Below are 18,676 nucleotides of genomic sequence, written 5' to 3' on the forward strand. Positions count from 1 at the left end.
TTAAGCACTGGATGTGTCTGGCAGGATTGTGAGCTCTGGGGCACAGTCAGCCTGCAATTTGTGTAAAGTGCTTGAAGGACAAAAAAGCTGCCAAAATGCCAGCTGGAAATTCAGCCTGACCCTGACCTAACAGGGCTGGAAATGAGCCCAGACAGCTCAGTGCACCTTCCCTTGGTCTGAGCAAAAAGGGGACAGGCTGAGACTCCTCCAGCATCAGCCCCGTGGGACCTGGAGGTGGCAAGGACAGAAGCTTCACAGAATTACCCAAAAGCAATTTTTCAAGTTAAAATGAAGGGCAGGAAGGAGAACCTGGATCCAGTGAGCAGAGGGAACGCCTTGAACTCACACAGGGTGTTCACATGTGGTACCAGCAAAGCATCTCCCTGTTCCACAGATTCATCCCACACTGCCAAGGCTTGGCCTCCCTTCCAGCAGCTTCTGAGTGAGTGAACAGCTCGAGGCCAAGAGCAGCCTCCTGGCTCAGCAACACAGGCTGGGCTTGGAACAAATCTGGGCCCTCTCCTTGAATTCACAGTTTGCTGCTCGGTGCCTCTCACTGATCCCATCCAGCAACAGCCAACCTGGGGGTAACATGTATTTAAAACAAAACCCAAACCCAACCACCTTTTGGGTGGATATTTAAACAGAAAACTAAACAACAACAAAACATCATGAACAGCCTCAGCTTTGCTGAATTAACATCTCAAGGGAAACCCAGAAAACTTCATTACAGTACTTCTGTCATCAAGAAGTGGTGCTGGAGGACAGAAAGCCCCTAAACCACCACTGTGCACCAATATTTATTAACTGTGAGTGCAGCAGAGCAGGGCAGAAGGTTCCCAGCTCCACAAGCTCCACCTGACCTGGGCTCAGCAGGTCACTGCTCACCAGGAACTTGCACAAGCTGACGTGGCCTCCCTGCTTTCCAGTAGTCTCTCTCCCCACCCCAGGGCTCTAAAACCTCAGCCCCAGCTCCTCCCTCTTCCCTCCAGGCAATCCCCACATCCAGCAGAACATCTGGCTCATCTCTTGCAGCTGGAGATATTTTGGAAGGGTATTGAATTCAGGGAGGGGAAAGGGAACACAGAGCAGTTGGTAACTCCCACTTGCAGATGGTTTGTAGTCACCTCCCAGCATCAGGGATTTTCCATCCATCCACCCATCCTTCCACCCTTCCACTCATCCATCCATCCATCCATCCATCCATCCATCCATCCATCCATCCATCCATCCATCCATCCATCCATCCCTCCCTCCCTCCCTCCCATCCATCCATCCATCCATCCATCCATCCATCCATCCATCCATCCATCCCTCCACCCATCCCTCCATCCCTCCATCCATCCATCCACCCATCCCTCCACCCATCCATCCATCCATCCATCCATCCATCCATCCATCCATCCATCCATCCACCCATTCACCCATCCATCCATCCATCCATCCATCCATCCATCCATCCATCCATCCATCCATCCATCCATCCATCCATCCCTCCACCCACCCATCCATCCATCCATCCATCCATCCACCCACCCATCCATCCATCCATCCATCCATCCATCCATCCATCCATCCATCCATCCATCCATCCATCCATCCATCCATCCATCCATCCATCCATCCATCCCTCCCTCCCATTGTGCTGTTGGGGTGACAGGTCAGCAGTGACTCTGCCCCACCCTGTGCAGTTTCCTGCTTTTCTGCAGCCTCCACACACATCCCAACTGTGCCTCCTGCATTCCCTTCCCAGCCATTGCTTGGACATCAGGCAGAGCCCTGTGCTGGAGGTGCTCTCATGGTTTTTCCCTCACCAAACTACACCCAACCCCACTTTCAGCTGCAGCAGCTCTCCCAGGTGTGGCTCCAGTGAGGCAGGAGGAGCCACAGCTGATCCTTCCCTCTCTCCAAGGGACACTTCTCCAGGGACCCTTCTCACAGGACCTGCTCTCTGAGCACAAACACATCAGGAAGTGCACAGGGAGGAACCTGCTCTCTACACACAGCCAGTCCCAACCTCAGAGACCAACCCACAGCTCCAGCAAGTCCCCTGCAAACACCCAAAGACCCACAAACTCACCGTGGGGGACCCCCAAACACAAAATATGGCCTTTCCCCTCAGCACAAGGCTCCAGCTTGGACTGGGATCCCACAGAGCCCTGATGTGAGGGCCAGTCCACGCTCACAAGCAGCCTTTGCAGGCCAGGAATGGCAGATCCAGGACAACTCAGGCAATCAGGAATTTTGCAGAATAAATCTGGGGGGGTTTCACTTCTCTGTGAGTTACACCAGTGAGAAGAGCAGGAGCACGGCCTGCTTGGGGGGGATTCTTCCTCTGGACACTCTGACTGGTCACACCACAAGCACTTGTCCTTCTCTTTGGGATTAGGAAGGAAAACATAATCCTTCAGAAGGAGAGTGAATGGATTTTGTTTAAGTTCATCCTCAATCAACAGGAAAACAAAGGGCAGGCTTAGTTTGAGTCAGGCTCTGTGGCAGTACAGACCAGTCCACCAGGGCTGTGGCTGCTGCAGTCACACCCCCTCAGGTACATCAGCCCAGCTACAGAGCTGTTTGCATCATGAATTTCTCCAGAGCTCTATTTTTAATACTGTAAATACACATCTCTCCTTCACCATAAGCAGATTTCCAGGCCCTACACTTTGGCATAGACCAGACAGGAAATACACGTGTGAAAGTGAAAGCTTGGCCTGATTGTTTGCACAGTAATTCGATTTTCCAGCAACAGGAACAGCCTGATTGCATCACTGGGAGCTCACAAGACTGAAGGCACTGTGGGTCCTTCCCTGACTCCTGTGGCCCCAGCACTGCCATGTGTTCCCCCAGGTCATGGCAGGAACATCCCTGGCAGCAAAGGAACCCTCAAACCTGTAAAATCACATCCTTTCCAGAGCATTAGCAAGTCCTGCTTGACTTGCTCTGTGATTAATAAACCTTTTAATTCATCTCATAATGCATTTCTCTAGCCAGGACCAGAAAATATGGACTACTACTGGTCTGGAAAAGCATCTAAAAATCTAACTGGGGGGAAGCCAGTGAGAAGAGGAAGGTGAGAAAGGCCATGAGGATCCTGAGAGCCAGGCATTGGGACTAACATAACTTAAAACAGTTCAGCTACCTATCACTGCAAATAGAGTTCTGACCAAAAATAATAATTATTTTTTATATATATATATATATATTGCTATGTCATTCATGTCAGCTACGAGGTTCCAGGTGCTGTGGGAAGCACAGCCCCAGCTCCCAGCACGTTAAGGCTTCTGCTTGCCCGCTTTGGAAGGGAAGGGCGCGGAGGCGAAGGGGTCGGCGCCGGGCAGCTCCGTAGTCCTGGAGGACGGCGGTGCCACCGACACAGAGCCCACTATGGCCTGCCTGTTGCTCTGACACACCACTTTGTAGGCAGCGATGGGCTTGGCTTCCAGGCCTGGCCCATCCTCGGGGCCGTAGTGACGGGAATACTTGGACAGGGACTGCGGACGGAAGGGTCTGTCGCCCGCGGCACCCAGCGCGGGGTCCTGCGGCGGTGCCTGCCCCGCGCTCCTCTCGCCGCCCACATCGCCCTGCTCCTTGCCAGGGATGCCCTCCTGGGCCTCCACGGCTCTCGCAGGGCAGGGATGGAGGTTTCCTGGCTGAGGGAAGCTGGCAGGAGGATACTGGGATCTCAGAGAGGCCGAATCCAGGCTCGGGAACACTCCGTGGGCTCTGTGTTGGGCATCGCCCCCTTGGCTGAGATAAACGGGTGGTGGGAATGGTTCCTTATGGGAAGTCAACTCTTCCATGCTTTTCTTCTTGGTGAAAGGGGCTCTCAGGAACACATCTGCTTCTTCTGGATGTTGCAGAGCCGTGTGGCCCCTGGAGATAAAAGGAGCTTTGGTAAACACATCCACCTCATCGGGCACTTTCCTGGAGCTTCGGAAAGGAGCCGTGGCAAAAACATCTGGCTCGTTGAAGACCTCCCCAGTGTGAGCCTGGAAGGCTGGGAACAGTGTCTGCCCCACTCCAGGCTGGGAGTGGGCACCTTCCTGAGAGGTGGGTGCAGGCTGCAGGAACCCTGGGCACACCTTGCCCGTCTCCTCCTCCTCGTCCGAATCCATCAGCAAAGGCCTGGACCCACTGCAATCCAGAATGTCTCCCTCGTGGTCTGTCCCTTCTCCTTCGCTGCTGTAGAAGGAGCTGTTGCTTGAAGGACCATCTCTGGCCAAGTATTCCGACTCAGAGTTGTGCTGCACTTTCACCTTCAGCATCTCAGACTGACCCTTGTACAAAGCGAGTCCATCACTGGCAGAATCTCCTTTACAGAGCTCGAGAGGCACAGCTGGGAACAGGCCTGGATCCCTCTGCACACCTACAAACACAAGAGAAGAGTGTCACTCAACCAGCTCCATCTCCCTGGTCACCAGCCAGAATCAGAGGCACTTATTGCACAAGAACATCACACTGTCCAGATGGAAACCACCACCACGCATGGAAAATGGGCAGGAGAGAGGGAGGGTGGACCAATGAAACCAAAAATGCCAGGGAAAGGTGACATACAACTAACCCAGCGCTGCCTCACGGCCTGGGGACACCACAGGGACCACTCTCAGAGAGGTGGGAGATGTTTGACACACATGGGCACACACAGCACCACCCCACAGGTCTCCTCTCCCACCCACCCACCACGACCACCTTGGCAGAGGGTTTCCCTCCCTGGTGCTGCTGCCCAGAGTGAAGCTCCAGCAGAGAGACAAGCCTGGTCCTTCCCTGTGCCCTGCTGCTTGCTGAGCACCCCCTGAGCACAGCTCTGGCTTGGCACAGCCTCTGGTCCTGGGTGCCAGCCCATGGCATCACACTCAGGGACACCCCATGCTCTGCTAACATAACAAAGACTGAGGGTCAGCCTCCAGCTTTTAGGGAATCCTGAAAAGGTTTTTAAACCATGACTTCAAATCGAGTACTGACTCCAGTGACTTGGCTTGTTTCTGGATTTGCATAACAAAGAGCAGGGAGAGCTGCCCTGCCCATCTTGGCTTTGCCTTCCGACTCACACAGACAGAACAGAAATCTCTTACCTTCACAGAACTACTGGCAGGTTGTTAGCAAGAGGACAGGAAAAAATCACAAGAAAACTAAGCAGCAGGAATTGCAGGAAGAACGAGGAGGGTGAGGAGGATGGTTGGTACCCAGGGACAGTGGGGCACCAACCAACACACCCTGCTGTGCCAGAGCAGCCTCCTCGCCCAGGGGAAACTCTGCCCAGGGAAACTGCCCAGAGAAACTCTGCCCAGAGAAACTCTGCCCAAGGGAAACTCTGCTCAGGGGAAACTCTGCCCAGAGAAACTCTGCCCAGAGAAACTCTGCCCAAGGGAAACTCTGCTCAGGGGAAACTCTGCCCGGGGAAACTCTGCTCAGGGGAAACTCTGCCCAGGGGAAACTCTGCCCAGAGAAACTCTGCCCAGGGGAAACTCTGCCCAAGGGAAACTCTGCCCAGGGGAAACTCTGCCCAAGGGGAAACTCTGCTCAGGGGAAACTCTGCTCAGGGGAAACTCTGCCCAGAGAAACTCTGCCCAAGGGAAACTCTGCTCAGGGGAAACTCTGCCCAGGGGAAACTCTGCCCAGAGAAACTGTGCCCAGAGAAACTCTGCCCAGAAGAAACTCTGCCCAAGGGAAACTGCTCAGGGGAAACTCTGCTCAGGGGAAACTCTGCCCAGAGAAACTCTGCCCAAGGGAAACTCTGCCCAGGGGAAACTCTGCCCAAGGGGAAACTCTGCTCAGGGGAAACTCTGCCCAGGGAAACTCTGCCCAGAGAAACTCTGCCCAGAGGAAACTCTGCCCAGGGGAAACTCTGCCCAAGGGGAAACTCTGCTCAGGGGAAACTCTGCCCAGAGAAACTCTGCCCAGGAGAAACTCTGCCCAGGGGAAACTCTGCCCAGAGAAACTCTGCCCAGAGAAACTCTGCCCAGGAGAAACTCTGCCCAGGGGAAACTCTGCCCAGGAGAAACTCTGCCCAGAGAAACTCTGCCCAGAGAAACTCTGCCCAGGAGAAACTCTGCCCAGGAGAAACTCTGCCCAGGGGAAACTCTGCTCAAGGGAAACTCTGCCCAGGGGAACTTTGCCCAGGTCACTGGTTCAGGTCTGCACACCCATCACAGCCCCCAAGCCTGTGGAGACACACAAGTTATCCTGTTCTCCTCTCACAATTAAAGACACAGCAGTCGTTAATTGGGCATCAGAACTGGTGTTTATTGGGAAACTCTCCACTGGGATACATGGACACTGCTGAACAGAGACAGTGCAGATGTGAGAACATTTGACACTCTGCAAAAATACCCTCTGCCTGTCCTGAAGCCTCTGTTGTTGTCCCACTGGTTCCCCCTGAGATGCCCCTCTTGGCACTCCCAGGAACCCCCAGCCTGGTGGAGGGGGTTACACACTGCCCAGGTGTTCTGGGATCTTCTGAGCAAGACCAGAGGCCACATCACACAAATGCCTCCCAGTTCCCCATCCCCACTGAACTACAGCATCAGGACCCAAGGGGAAAAGGCATTTCTTGGGGAGGACACGATGCCAGGGCAGACCATGGCCCACAAGAACAGCACAAACAGCGTTTGGTTGGAATCTCTAACTAGTTCTGTGTGTCAGCAGGTGCCTGTGCCACCCAAGCCATGACATCTGGGACAGTCAGAGAGGGTTGGCAGGATAGAAACTCTCCTGCTCAGGCCGGGGGCAGCACGTGTGGCTCAGTGTGGAGGCAGAACACTCTGTTTTAGGAAAAGCTGCTTTTTCCAATGCTCTCTCTGCCCAGCCTAAGTGAGAAGGGCACTGAATGCCCAGGGGAAGTTTTCTCCCTTGCCAAGGCCAGTGCAGGAGCTGGGAGAGATAAAAACTAAGTGATGCTGCAGCAGGAGCTGCTCAGTCAGAGCTGCCAGGCAAGACCACAAGGGAAGGGCCCTGATAATCTGAACACAACAAAAATGGGCACAGAGATGGTAAAATGTTCCCTGAGAGTCTGAGGATTCACTGCCAGGGCAGGAGCACCACCTGCACTGCCAGGGTCTGTGTCTGGTGCTGAAGGAGGAAGACCTGGCACTTCCAGCCCCCTCCCACAGTAACTGATCTCAGCAGCTCCTTCCCCTCCTGGTTCCCTCAGCATTTCCTTTGGCAGAAAGCAAAGGAATGGGCCCAGAGGGAGCTACAGCAGCATCCCAACAGCAAGGAAGGCGTCCCACCAGTGCTCTACATCAGCAAACACCTGGGTGTGTGGCTCAGACCTCTCCCCTCACAGCTGCTCATGGCCTGTGCAAGCAGGGCTGAGCCAAAGGTGACACCATGAAACCAAACCCAATCCCTGAGCGAGGCTCAGGCCAGAGGTGACAAGGCCAGTGCTTCCCAAAGGCACCCAGAGGTGACAAGGCCACTGCTTCCCAAGGCACCCAGAGGTGACAAGGTCAGTGCTTCCAAAGGCACCCAGAGGTGACAAGGCCGCTGCTTCCCAAGGCACCCAGAGGTGACAAGGCCAGTGCTTCCCAAAGGCACCCAGAGGTGACAAGGCCAGTGCTTCCCAAAGGCACCCAGAGGTGACAAGGCCAGTGCTTCCCAAAGGCACCCAGAGGTGACAAGGCCAGTGCTTCCAAAGACACCCAGAGGTGACAAGGCCAGTGCTTCCCAAAGGCACCCAGAGGTGACAAGGCCAGTGCTTCCCAAAGGCACCCAGAGGTGACAAGGCCAGTGCTTCCCAAAGGCACCCAGAGGTGACAAGGCCAGTGCTTCCCAAAGGCACCCAGAGCTCCAGGTCTCACAGACCCACATTCCAGAGGCCCTGACTCTTGGGACAACAGGAAATTTCAGCTGCCAGAGCCAAGGGATGCTTCAGCAGGGCTGAGAGCAGGACCAGCCAGGCTGGGGCTCTGCAGGGACAGCTCCACATGGAAAGGTCTGCAGGGCCACCACAGACACAGCTTGTTCTGGGTCACAGGCAGGGACAGGAGGGGTCACTCCATAACCTGGAGACAGCAGGACTCAGTCTAAGTCTAGATCTCACCAAACTAAGGCTTTGCTGTCCCTTCTCTGTGAGAATTCAGCCTGTTCACACTGGACAAGGGGCCTGAAAAGAGCCCCAGGACTCAATGCACCAACTCAGTGTCCCAGGAACTCAGTGCCCCAAGGACTCAGTGCCCCAAGGACTCAGTGAACCAACTCAGTGCCCCCAGGACTCAGTGCCCCAACTCAGTGTCCCCAGGACTCAGTGCCCCAGGGACTCTGCCCCAAGGACTCAGAGAACCAACTCAGTGCCCCCAGGACTCAGTGCCCCAACTCAGTGCCCCAAGGACTCAGTGAACCAACTCAGTGCCCCCAGGGACTCAGTGCCCCAAGGACTCAGTGCACCAACTCAGTGCCCCCAGGACTCAGTGCCCCAAGTCAGTGCCCCAAGGACTCAGTGAACCAACTCAGTGCCCCAGGGACTCAGTGCCCCAGGGACTCAGTGCCCCCAGGACTCAGTGCCCCAAGTCAGTGCCCCAAGGACTCAGTGCCCCAACTCAGTGCCCCCAGGACTCAGTGCCCCAAGTCAGTGCCCCAAGGACTCAGTGAACCAACTCAGTGCTCTGAGGACTCAGTGAACCAACTCAGTGTCCCAAGGACTCAGTGCCCCAAGGACTCAGTGCCCCAACTCAGTGCCCCAGGGACTCAGTGCCCCAGGGACTCAGTGCCCCCAGGACTCAGTGCCCCAAGTCAGTGCCCCAAGGACTCAGTGCCCCAACTCAGTGCCCCCAGGACTCAGTGCCCCAAGTCAGTGCCCCAAGGACTCAGTGAACCAACTCAGTGCTCTGAGGACTCAGTGAACCAACTCAGTGTCCCAAGGACTCAGTGCCCCAAGGACTCAGTGCCCCAACTCAGTGCCCCAAGGACTCAGTGCCCCAAGGACTCAGTGCCCCAACTCAGTGCCCCAAGGACTCAGTGAACCAACTCATTGCCCCCAGGACTCAGTGCCCCAAGGACTCAGTGCCCCAACTCAGTGCCCCAACTCAGTGCCCCAGGGACTCAGTGCCCCAACTCAGTGCCCCAGGGACTCAGTGCCCCAACTCAGTGCCCCCAGGGACTCAGTGCCCCAGGGACTCAGTGCCCCAAGGACTCAGTGCCCCAGGGACTCAGTGCCCCAAGGACTCAGTGAACCAACTCAGTGCCCCCAGGGACTCAGTGCCCCAAGGACTCAATGCACCAACTCAGTGCCCCAAGTCAGTGCCCCAAGGACTCAGTGAACCAACTCAGTGCTCTGAGGACTCAGTGAACCAACTCAGTGTCCCAAGGACTCAGTGAACCAACTCAGTGTCCCAAGGACTCAGTGCCCCAACTCAGTGCCCCAGGGACTCAGTGCCCCCAAGGACTCAGTGCCCCAAGGACTCAGTGCCCCAGGGACTCAGTGCCCCAAGGACTCAGTGAACCAACTCAGTGCCCCAGGGACTCAGAGAACCAACTCAGTGCCCCAAGGACTCAGTGCACCAACTCAGTGCCCCCAGGACTCAGAGAACCAACTCAGTGCCCCCAGGACTCAATGCACCAACTCAGTGCCCCCAGGGACTCAGTGCCCCAACTCAGTGCCCCAACTCAGTGCCCCAAGGACTCAGAGAACCAACTCAGTGCCCCCAGGACTCAATGCACCAACTCAGTGCCCCAGGGACTCAGTGCCCCCAGGACTCAGTGCCCCAGGGACTCAGTGCCCCAAGGACTCAGTGCCCCAACTCAATGCCCCAGGGACTCAGTGCCCCCAAGGACTCAGTGCCCCAACTCAGTGCCCCCAGGGACTCAGTGCACCAACTCAGTGCCCCAAGGACTCAGTGCCCCAACTCAGTGCCCCAAGTCAGTGCCCCAAGGACTCAGTGCCCCAACTCAGTGCCCCCAGGGACTCAGTGCCCCAAGGACTCAGTGCCCCAACTCAATGCCCCAGGGACTCAGTGCCCCCAAGGACTCAGTGCCCCAACTCAGTGCCCCAAGGACTCAGTGCCCCGAGGACTCAGTGCCCCAAGGACTCAGTGCCCCAAGGACTCAGTGCCCCAAGGACTCAGTGCCCCAACTCAGTGCCCCAACTCAGTGCCCCAAGGACTCAGTGCCCCGAGGACTCAGTGCCCCAAGGACTCAGTGCCCCAACTCAGTGCCCCCAGGGACTCAGTGCACCAACTCAGTGCCCCAAGGACTCAGTGCCCCAACTCAGTGCCCCAAGTCAGTGCCCCAAGGACTCAGTGCCCCAACTCAGTGCCCCGAGGGACTCAGTGCCCCAAGGACTCAGTGCCCCAACTCAATGCCCCAGGGACTCAGTGCCCCCAAGGACTCAGTGCCCCAACTCAGTGCCCCCAGGGACTCAGTGCACCAACTCAGTGCCCCAAGGACTCAGTGCCCCAGGGACTCAGTGCCCCAACTCAGTGCCCCAACTCAGTGCCCCAAGGACTCAGTGCCCCGAGGACTCAGTGCCCCAAGGACTCAGTGCCCCAAGGACTCAGTGCCCCAAGGACTCAGTGCCCCAACTCAGTGCCCCAACTCAGTGCCCCAAGGACTCAGTGCCCCAACTCAGTGCCCCCAGGGACTCAGTGCCCCAAGGACTCAGTGCCCCAACTCAGTGCCCCAGGGACTCAGTGCCCCCAGGGACTCAGTGCCCCCAGGGACTCAGTGCCCCCAGGACAGTCCCAGCCCTGGGAAGCTCAAACAGGATCCCCAATCCCCACCCATCTCCTTTCTCATCCTCCACTCCCTCTGCAAACACATGGAGAGCATAACAAAGGAGATGCAAGAACAGACACCTCTAAAATGCCACATTTCCACCCACCCCCACGACCAGCTACTTGAAAAAGCAATAAAATAAACATTCACATCTTCTTATTTAATAGCATTATTAACAACCCAGTGCATTTGTCATTTTGTTCCAGAACCCTTGAACAAGCGCCATTAGATTTAAAATCTTAAACATTCTTTAAAAGTACTTTAATTCACAGAAATCTTTGTTTCTAATATACAGTAGATGGTTACTTTTTTAAAATCCATTCTCTTTTCATATAATCTCAGTATCTGACTATACAATAACTTTCTATCTATAGCATCTTCACGTTTTCCAGTCCAGCTTTGCCTGTGCTTTAGGAATATAAAACAAAAAAATAATAAAGTTCTATCCACAATTTGACTAAGGTCATTTCCATAGTTCTCATGTAAAGCTTCTCTTGGAAAGTGCAGTATACACATGTAATGATACAACACACTTAAGCAATACTTTTATTATTAAGTGTAGGTTTGAAAAGAAGAGTAATGTAGAGACACAACCCATGGGAGGTTCTATGTACAGGATTGTTAAACCTGGGTGGGTGGGAGAGATGGAGAGGGAGGGGAAGGAGGAGTCCCAAACTGGGGGTTCTTCCCTTCTCAGAGAGGGCAGCACAGACATTCAGTGGCTCCTGGGACTGCACTGCTACTAATACAGCTACAAACACATACACAGGGAGAGCAGGAAGCTGCAGGAGGCCACACAGAGGGCCAGAGTCCTCCTGGGCAGGGCAGAGGGAGCTTTCAAACACCAGAGAGGAATCCCAGGCTTGGGGAGAGGCCGAGGAGAAGGAGGTGAGAGGGAGCAGCGAGTGACAAACTGAGCATGAGGAGGGGCAAAGAAAAGGGGGAGCCCACGGGGTTGTAGCAGCTGATTTGAGACCACCTGAACCGAGTGCATGCGTGTTCACAGGGGCTGGGCAGGGGAAAAAGGGCCCACAGGAGTCTCTTCTACTGGGACAAATGGTCCACACTCAACTGGGGGCACCACAGCAGTTACAAGAGAAATGGAGAACCCAAACAGGTACCAGATGCTGGACTAAAACCAGGGTTAAAAATAGACAAACAACCGTAGGACAGTTTGTTTCATACACAATTTACAGTAGGTTGGGGGGGATTTTTTTCTTTCCAGTCAAACACAGAAAAGTAAGTCACAGAAAATACATCTCCTGCTGCCACAGTGCCCTTTTCACCCAAAGGAAGGTCAACAAAATGCCAGTCACAGCCATACTCACATGGATTTGGTTCAGAACCTTGTTCTGTTTCACTTGGGGTCATTCCTGCAGCTTTAACAATCTGGGTTTGGGGGTTTTTTTCCTTTTTTTCTTTTCTCTTTTTGTCCTGGTTTTCCCTCCCCCAGGAAGGGCAGTTCATTCCCAGGCAGGATTGTTACCCAGCAAACCACGGGCTGGGTGGGGGCAGCTGGAAAACTCTTCACCTGCACCATCACCAGAGCTGGGGCTGGGCTGATTCAGAGCAACCTGGGCCTTCCTCCTCCTCCTCCTCTGCAGCCAGTTCCTGACCTGGGGCCTGCAGGGGAGGGACATCCCTGCCTGTCACCAGCCCTTCCTCCTGCCCCTCCAGGGGAAATAGAGTCAAAACCAGAGATGGACCCACAGTGCCCCTAAACTGCCCTGGGGAGGGGGCACAGATGGACCCACAGTGCCCCCAGACTGCCCTGGGGGAACAGATGGACCCCCAGTGCCCCTAAACTTCCCTGGGGGAACAAATGGACTCCCAGTGCCCCCAAACTGCCCTGGGGAGGGGGGGGATGGACCCACAGTGTCCCCAAACTGCCCTGGGGACAAATGGACCCCCAGTGCCCCCAGACTGCCCTGGGGAGGGGGGACAGATGGACCCACAGTGTCCCCAAACTGCCCTGGGGACAAATGGACTCCCAGTGCCCCCAAACTGCCCTGGGGAGAGAGGACAGATGGACTCCCAGTGCCCCCAGACTGCCCTGGGGAGCAGAGATGGACCCACAGTGCCCCCAAACTGCCCTGGGGGGACAGATGGACCCACAGTGCCCCCAAACTGCCCTGGGGAGCGGGGGACAGATGGACCCACAGTGCCCCCAACCTGCCCTGGTGAGCAGAGATGGACCCACAGTGCCCCCCAACCTGCCCTGGGGACAAATGGACTCCCAGTGCCCCCAAACTGCCCTGGGGAGGGGAGACAGATGGACCCCCAGTGCCCCCAAACTGCCCTGGGGCGCAGAGATGGACCCACAGTGCCCCCAGCCTGCTCTGGGGAGGGCAGAGATGGCCCCACAGTGCCCCCAAACTGCCCTGGGGAGGGCAGAGATGGCCCCACAGTGCCCCCAGACTGCCCTGGGGCGCAGAGATGGACCCACAGTGCCCCCAGCCTGCTCTGGGGAGGGCAGAGATGGCCCCACAGTGCCCCCAAACTGCCCTGGGGAGGGCAGAGATGGCCCCACAGTGCCCCCAACCTGCTCTGGGGAGGGCAGAGATGGCCCCACAGTGCCCCCAAACTGCCCTGGGGAGGGCAGAGATGGCCCCACAGTGCCCCCAAACTGCTCTGGGGAGGGCAGAGATGGCCCCACAGTGCCCCCTGAGCCCCCCAGGCTCCTCCCTGGGCTGTGGGGCAGCTCAGAGGAACCACAGCTGCTGTTTGGAGCTTTCCAGAGCACAGGCTGCCTGCAGAACCCACCCAGCCAGCCCCTTGTCCCCAGGGCACGGGAAGGCAGGAGGAAGGTGGGTGACTGTCTCCTGCTGGCAGAGTTTTCTTTCAATCCAGAAAAACAAAAAGAAGGAAAAAAGCAAAGCCCCAAAGAAGCACAACGGGAGGAAACTCTTCTGGCCACGGGAGCGAAGGGCACAGAAACTGCAGCTGCTACTGGGCCACTGCTACAGGTCTATGAGCTGATCCACCAGCAGCAAAGACCTGGCTATGTTGGGAAGACTGGACTCAGAGCTTCCACTGTTGTTTCTAGAATGCCCACCTGGAAGGGTGAGAGACAGGAATTCAGTGTTGGACAGGACACACACAGCGACAAGAAGTTCAAGGTCAAGGAAGAAAAAGAGAAAGAGTCAAAGCAAAACAGAGAATTTGCCTGAGCTCTTCTGCTTATTTGTGTCACTTCAGCAATGACATCCCCTCCTTGCTCTTCCACCCTTCTGCCCCCAAACCAAACTAAACAAGCCAAACAAACCAAACAAACCAAATCAAACAAGCCAAACAAACCAAATCAAACAAAGCAAACTAAACTAAACCAAACAAACCAAACCAAAGCAAATCAAACAAAGCAAACTAAACTAAACCAAACCAAAGCAAATCAAACAAAGCAAACTAAACTAAACCAAACCAAACCAGCACAGGAGCCAACAAATCCCTACAAAGCTCTTCCTCCCCCAAGGTCTATCCAGGCTGCAGAATCCTGCCCTTACTGAAGGGTCTCTAAAGCTCCCACAACCTCAAGAAAAGCCAGTTCAGGGTTTTAAATCTTGAAATTTAAGTTGCTGTTTTAAGAGCATCTTTGGGTTGCAGAGCTGAGCTCTGCTGGGGCTTTGTGAACCTGGGACTGGGATGGTGAGGGAGGGAAACCCAGAAGGGTTTGGGTTGGAAAGGACCTTAAAGATCATGTGGTTTCCAACCCCCCAAGATGCTCCTCTGTGCTGGTCCAGCCTTGGGCAAAGCCCCTCTGGCTTCCAGCAGGAGATGTGTGAACTATTTCTGAGTGTCAGGCTCTGAAAGCCACCACTGGGCAGGGCAGGGGCACCACAAGGGGCAGCTGAGGAAGCCACAAAGTTGGGTGATCAAACTGGGGTTAAAAAAATAAGGGAAAAAAAAAGCCTAAAAAAAGAGGAGTTCGAGAGTTGTCTTTAAACCTCCACCAGAACATCAAAACTTCTCAACTGTGAGTGCAGAGAGGACCCACCTCACTGGGCAGGCTGTGAAATGCTGTCCCTAAAGAGCCAAAAAAACAACTTTTAAGAGCTTTTAAGCCAACAGTGCTGCTGTTTCTGTATAACCCTGTGTGGGGCTGAAGCTGCTGGCAAAGATCACCCTCAAGGGACTGAGGGGACAGGCTGGGGTCAAAGAGCAGCTTTGCAGCCTCTGCCCTACAGATTGTTCTGCTCAGAGCCCTTCAAAGGACGTGGGGACCAGGGACAAACCCCTCACACTCAGTTCCCACAAGCACCTTTGAAAGACATCAGGGGGAAGAGAAAAAACCTCCCTTTCAGCAGGAGTTTTGGGGTTATAAAGGATCACCATCCTCCTCCTCACCATCATCATCATCATCATCATCATCCTCATCATCATCTCCCTTTCTTGTTCCTCATTCCAAGTTCACTCAAAAGCCAAAGGATCTCCCTGGACAGTAAATGAGGATGTGGGAGAACCTGAGAGCATTTCAGCCCAAGGAGTCTGTTCCCTCCTGGCAGGGTGGGAGAGTTCACCTCAGGGGACCTGAAATCCTGATTTTTTTGGGCATGGAATCTTCTCCAAAACAGGGAATCTACAGAAATTTCAGGGCCAATGTCCCTCAGAGCCAACCTGAGCTCCCTAAACACCACCCTGCTGGTCCCTGTTTGGGATTTGGACTAATTCCATGTGCTGCCCCAGAACTAACTCAGATATTCCCTGTCTGCCCTCTCTCCTTCCCTCTGTCACCCCCCCAGCCTGGCTTACCTTGTGAATTTTTGGATATCAACACTGGGATTGGGTCAAACTCATCTTCTGTCACTTTTTCAGAGCCCTCAGGAGCATCAAAGCCTGAGATCAGGTTAGTATCTTCTGCAGCACAGAGGAGAGAGGGGCAGAGAAGCAGAGACAGCAGAGAGGCTGGTTAGAATTGCCAGGAAGGGTTAGAACATCAACATGTTTTCAGAGACAGGGATTAGAAGCAGGAGGTTCATGAAGTGGGTGAGTCTGGGGGAGAAGGAAAGGCAATTAAATACAGAGGGAGAGGGGATCAAACCAAACCAAACCAAACAAAGCCACATCCCAAGAGCCAGAATAAAATGTGGCCACTCTGGAGGCTCAGGAGAGTTCAGAGCTGTGCCCCAGGCCTGGGGTGCAACTCCCAGGGACTGGAGAAGGTGCCCTTTGCCACTGGCATGGGCTGAGAGCACGGGCTGCCCTCTGGCTCCCAGCAATGAAACACAGGAAAAGGAAAAGGGCTGGGAAAGAAAGAACACCCAGAAGAAATTCCAGTCATCTCCCTGAGACAAACCCCTGAGCTTTCACCCATGGTGGGGAAACACCAGGTGAACATGAAGTCAGATGTCCAAGGAGTTTATACACCTGATACTCAGAGAGAGTTTCTAAAGGCCCCCAGAGAAGTTCTGGGGGATAATCCCACTGATTTCAAGTGGGATCTTTGAAATCCCACTGATTTCAAACCACAGTTTGTCACTTGGTGGGAGGCACCTCCAACCCTCTCCAGAGGAGATGGAATATTTACCCACTTTGTCAGGCAGTTGTACCTTCAGAGGCTCCCAAACTCACTTGTTACCTCAGACACCTGGAATACCTTCCAAAATCTGCTCCTCAATTCCCACAGGAAATATTCCTGAAAGCCCAGCAAGGACATGCACAAGCCACTGGTTTTCATGGAACAGGAACATTCCTGTTTGACCCCTACTGGGGAAAAAAGGCTGACAAAGATGTTATTGGGGTTGGACAAAGCCAGAACCCACCTGTGGAACTCCCCTGGAGGAGCAGAGCCAGGACAGACAAACCCCAAATCACAGAGTCACTCAGGTTGGGAAAGATCTCCGAGATCATCGACTCCAACCTATGACTCAACAGCACCATTGTCACCCAGACCAGGGCACTGAGTGCCACGTCCAGCCCCTCCTTAGAATGTTCTGGGACACAGGAGTGCCAAGTGCCCAACACACCAAGAGCCTTCACCTTAACGGGACATCCCACCCTGTCACTGCTCTGTGCCTGGAGTTGCCCTTTGGTGGCTCTTCCCAACCCACCCAGGAGCCCCCTGGTCCCTCTGGAATGGGATCAGTTCCTGCTCAGAGTCCCACTGGGAACAGGATCAGTCCCTGCTCAGGCACCAACAGCTTTTCCAGCCCTCCTGGTCCCCTGGAATGAGATCAGACCCTGCTCAGGGCACCAACAGCTTTTCCAGATCTTTGGAATGAGATCAGACCCTGCTCAGGGCACAGCTTCTTTTCCAACCTTTCTGGTCCCACTGGGAAAAGGATCAGTCCCTGCTCAGGCACCAACAGCTTTTCCAGCCCTCCTGGTCCCCTGGAATGGGATCAGTCCCTGCTCAGGGCACCAACAGCTTTTCCAGCCCTCTGGAATGGGATCAGTCCCTGCTAAGGGCACAGTCTCTTTTCCAAACTTTCTGTTCCCACTGGGAACAGGATCAGTTCCTGCTCAGGGCACCAGCAGTTTTTCCAGCCCTCCTGATCCCTCTGGAACGGAGTCAGTCCCTGCTCAGAGTCCCACTGGGAACAGGATCAGTCCCTGCTCAGGGCACCAGCAGCTTTTCCAGCCCTCCTGGTCCCACTGGAATGGGATCAGTCCCTGCTCAGGGCACAGCTCCTTTTCCAACCTTTCTGGTCCCACTGGGAAAAGGATCAGTCCCTGCTCAGGCACCAACAGCTTTTCCAGCCCTCCCGGTCCCTCTGGAATGGGATCAGTCCCTGCTCAGGGCACAGCTCCTTTTCCAACCTTTCTGGTCCTACTGGAAATGGGATCACTCCCTGCTCAGATCACAGTTGCTTCTCCAGACTTCCTGGTCCCTCTGGAATGGGATCAGACCCTGCTCAGGGCACCAACAGCTTTTCCAGCCCTCTGGAATGGGATCACTCCCTGCTCAGGGCACAGCTCCTTTTCCAACCTTTCTGGTCCTACTGGGAAAAGGATCAATCCCTGCTCAGAGCACCAGTTACTTCTCCAGCCCTTCTGGTCCCACTGGGAACGGGATCAGTCCCTGCTCAGGCACCAGCAGCTTTTCCAGACCTTTGGAATGGGATCAGTCCCTGCTCAGGGCACAGTCTCTTTTCCAAACTTTCTGTTCCCACTGGGAACAGGATCAGTTCCTGCTCAGGGCACCAGCAGTTTTTCCAGCCCTCCTGATTCCTCTGGAATGGGATCAGTCCCTGCTCAGAGTCCCACTGGGAACAGGATCAGTTCCTGCTCAGGGCACCAGCAGTTTTTCCAGCCCTCCTGATCCCTCTGGAATGGAGTCAGTCCCTGCTCAGAGTCCCACTGGGAACAGGATCAGCCCCTGCTCAGGGCACCAGCAGCTTTTCCAGCCCTCTTGGTCCCACTGGAATGGGATCAGTCCCTGCTCAGGGCACAGCTCCTTTTCCAACCTTTCTGGTCCTACTGGAAATGGGATCACTCCCTGCTCAGACCACAGTTGCTTCTCCAGACTTCCTGGTCCCTCTGGAATGGGATCAGACCCTGCTCAGGGCACCAACAGCTTTTCCAGCCCTCTGGAATGGGATCACTCCCTGCTCAGGGCACAGCTCCTTTTCCAACCTTTCTGGTCCTACTGGGAAAAGGATCAGTCCCTGCTCAGAGCACCAACAGCTTTTCCAGACCTTTGGAATGGGATCACTCCCTGCTCAGGGCACCAACAGCTTTTCCAGCTCTCCTGGTCCCTCTGGAATGGGATCAGCCCCTGCTCAGGGCACCAACAGCTTTTCCAGACCTTTGGAATGGGATCAGTCCCTGCTCAGGGCACCAACAGCTTTTCCAGCCCTCTGGAATGGGATCAGTCCCTGCTCAGGGCACCAACAGCTTTTCCAGACCTTTGGAATGGGATCAGTCCCTGCTCAGGGCAAAGCTTCTTTTCCAAACTTTCTGTTCCCACTGGGAACAGGATCAGTCCCTGCTCAGGCACCAACAGCTTTTCCAGCCCTCTGGAATGGGATCA

The 18,676-nt window shown here is 54.9% G+C and overlaps 1 protein-coding gene across 13 annotated transcripts in view; it reads right to left on the bottom strand.

The window, feature by feature from the left end:
* Window positions 1-1,565: 1,565 nt before the first annotated feature.
* The window catches only part of AAK1 (AP2 associated kinase 1), a 109,167-nt gene continuing 92,056 nt past the window's right edge, over window positions 1,566-18,676 (bottom strand). For 7 of the 13 annotated variants that reach the window (XM_071579314.1, XM_071579315.1, XM_071579316.1 and 4 more), the window contains one exon: window positions 1,567-4,366. In XM_071579314.1, coding sequence (XP_071435415.1) covers window positions 3,273-4,366 — 1,094 coding nt within the window. In that variant the 3' untranslated portion in view covers window positions 1,567-3,272. Of the gene's footprint in view, window positions 4,367-10,956; window positions 13,766-15,456; window positions 15,562-18,676 lie in introns of those variants that run through there. The other 6 variants (XM_071579321.1, XM_071579318.1, XR_011699817.1 and 3 more) reach the window with 5 other exon arrangements.

The sequence above is a fragment of the Pithys albifrons genome, chromosome 29, assembly GCF_047495875.1.
Source record: "Pithys albifrons albifrons isolate INPA30051 chromosome 29, PitAlb_v1, whole genome shotgun sequence".
NCBI classification, from domain to species: domain Eukaryota; kingdom Metazoa; phylum Chordata; class Aves; order Passeriformes; family Thamnophilidae; genus Pithys; species Pithys albifrons.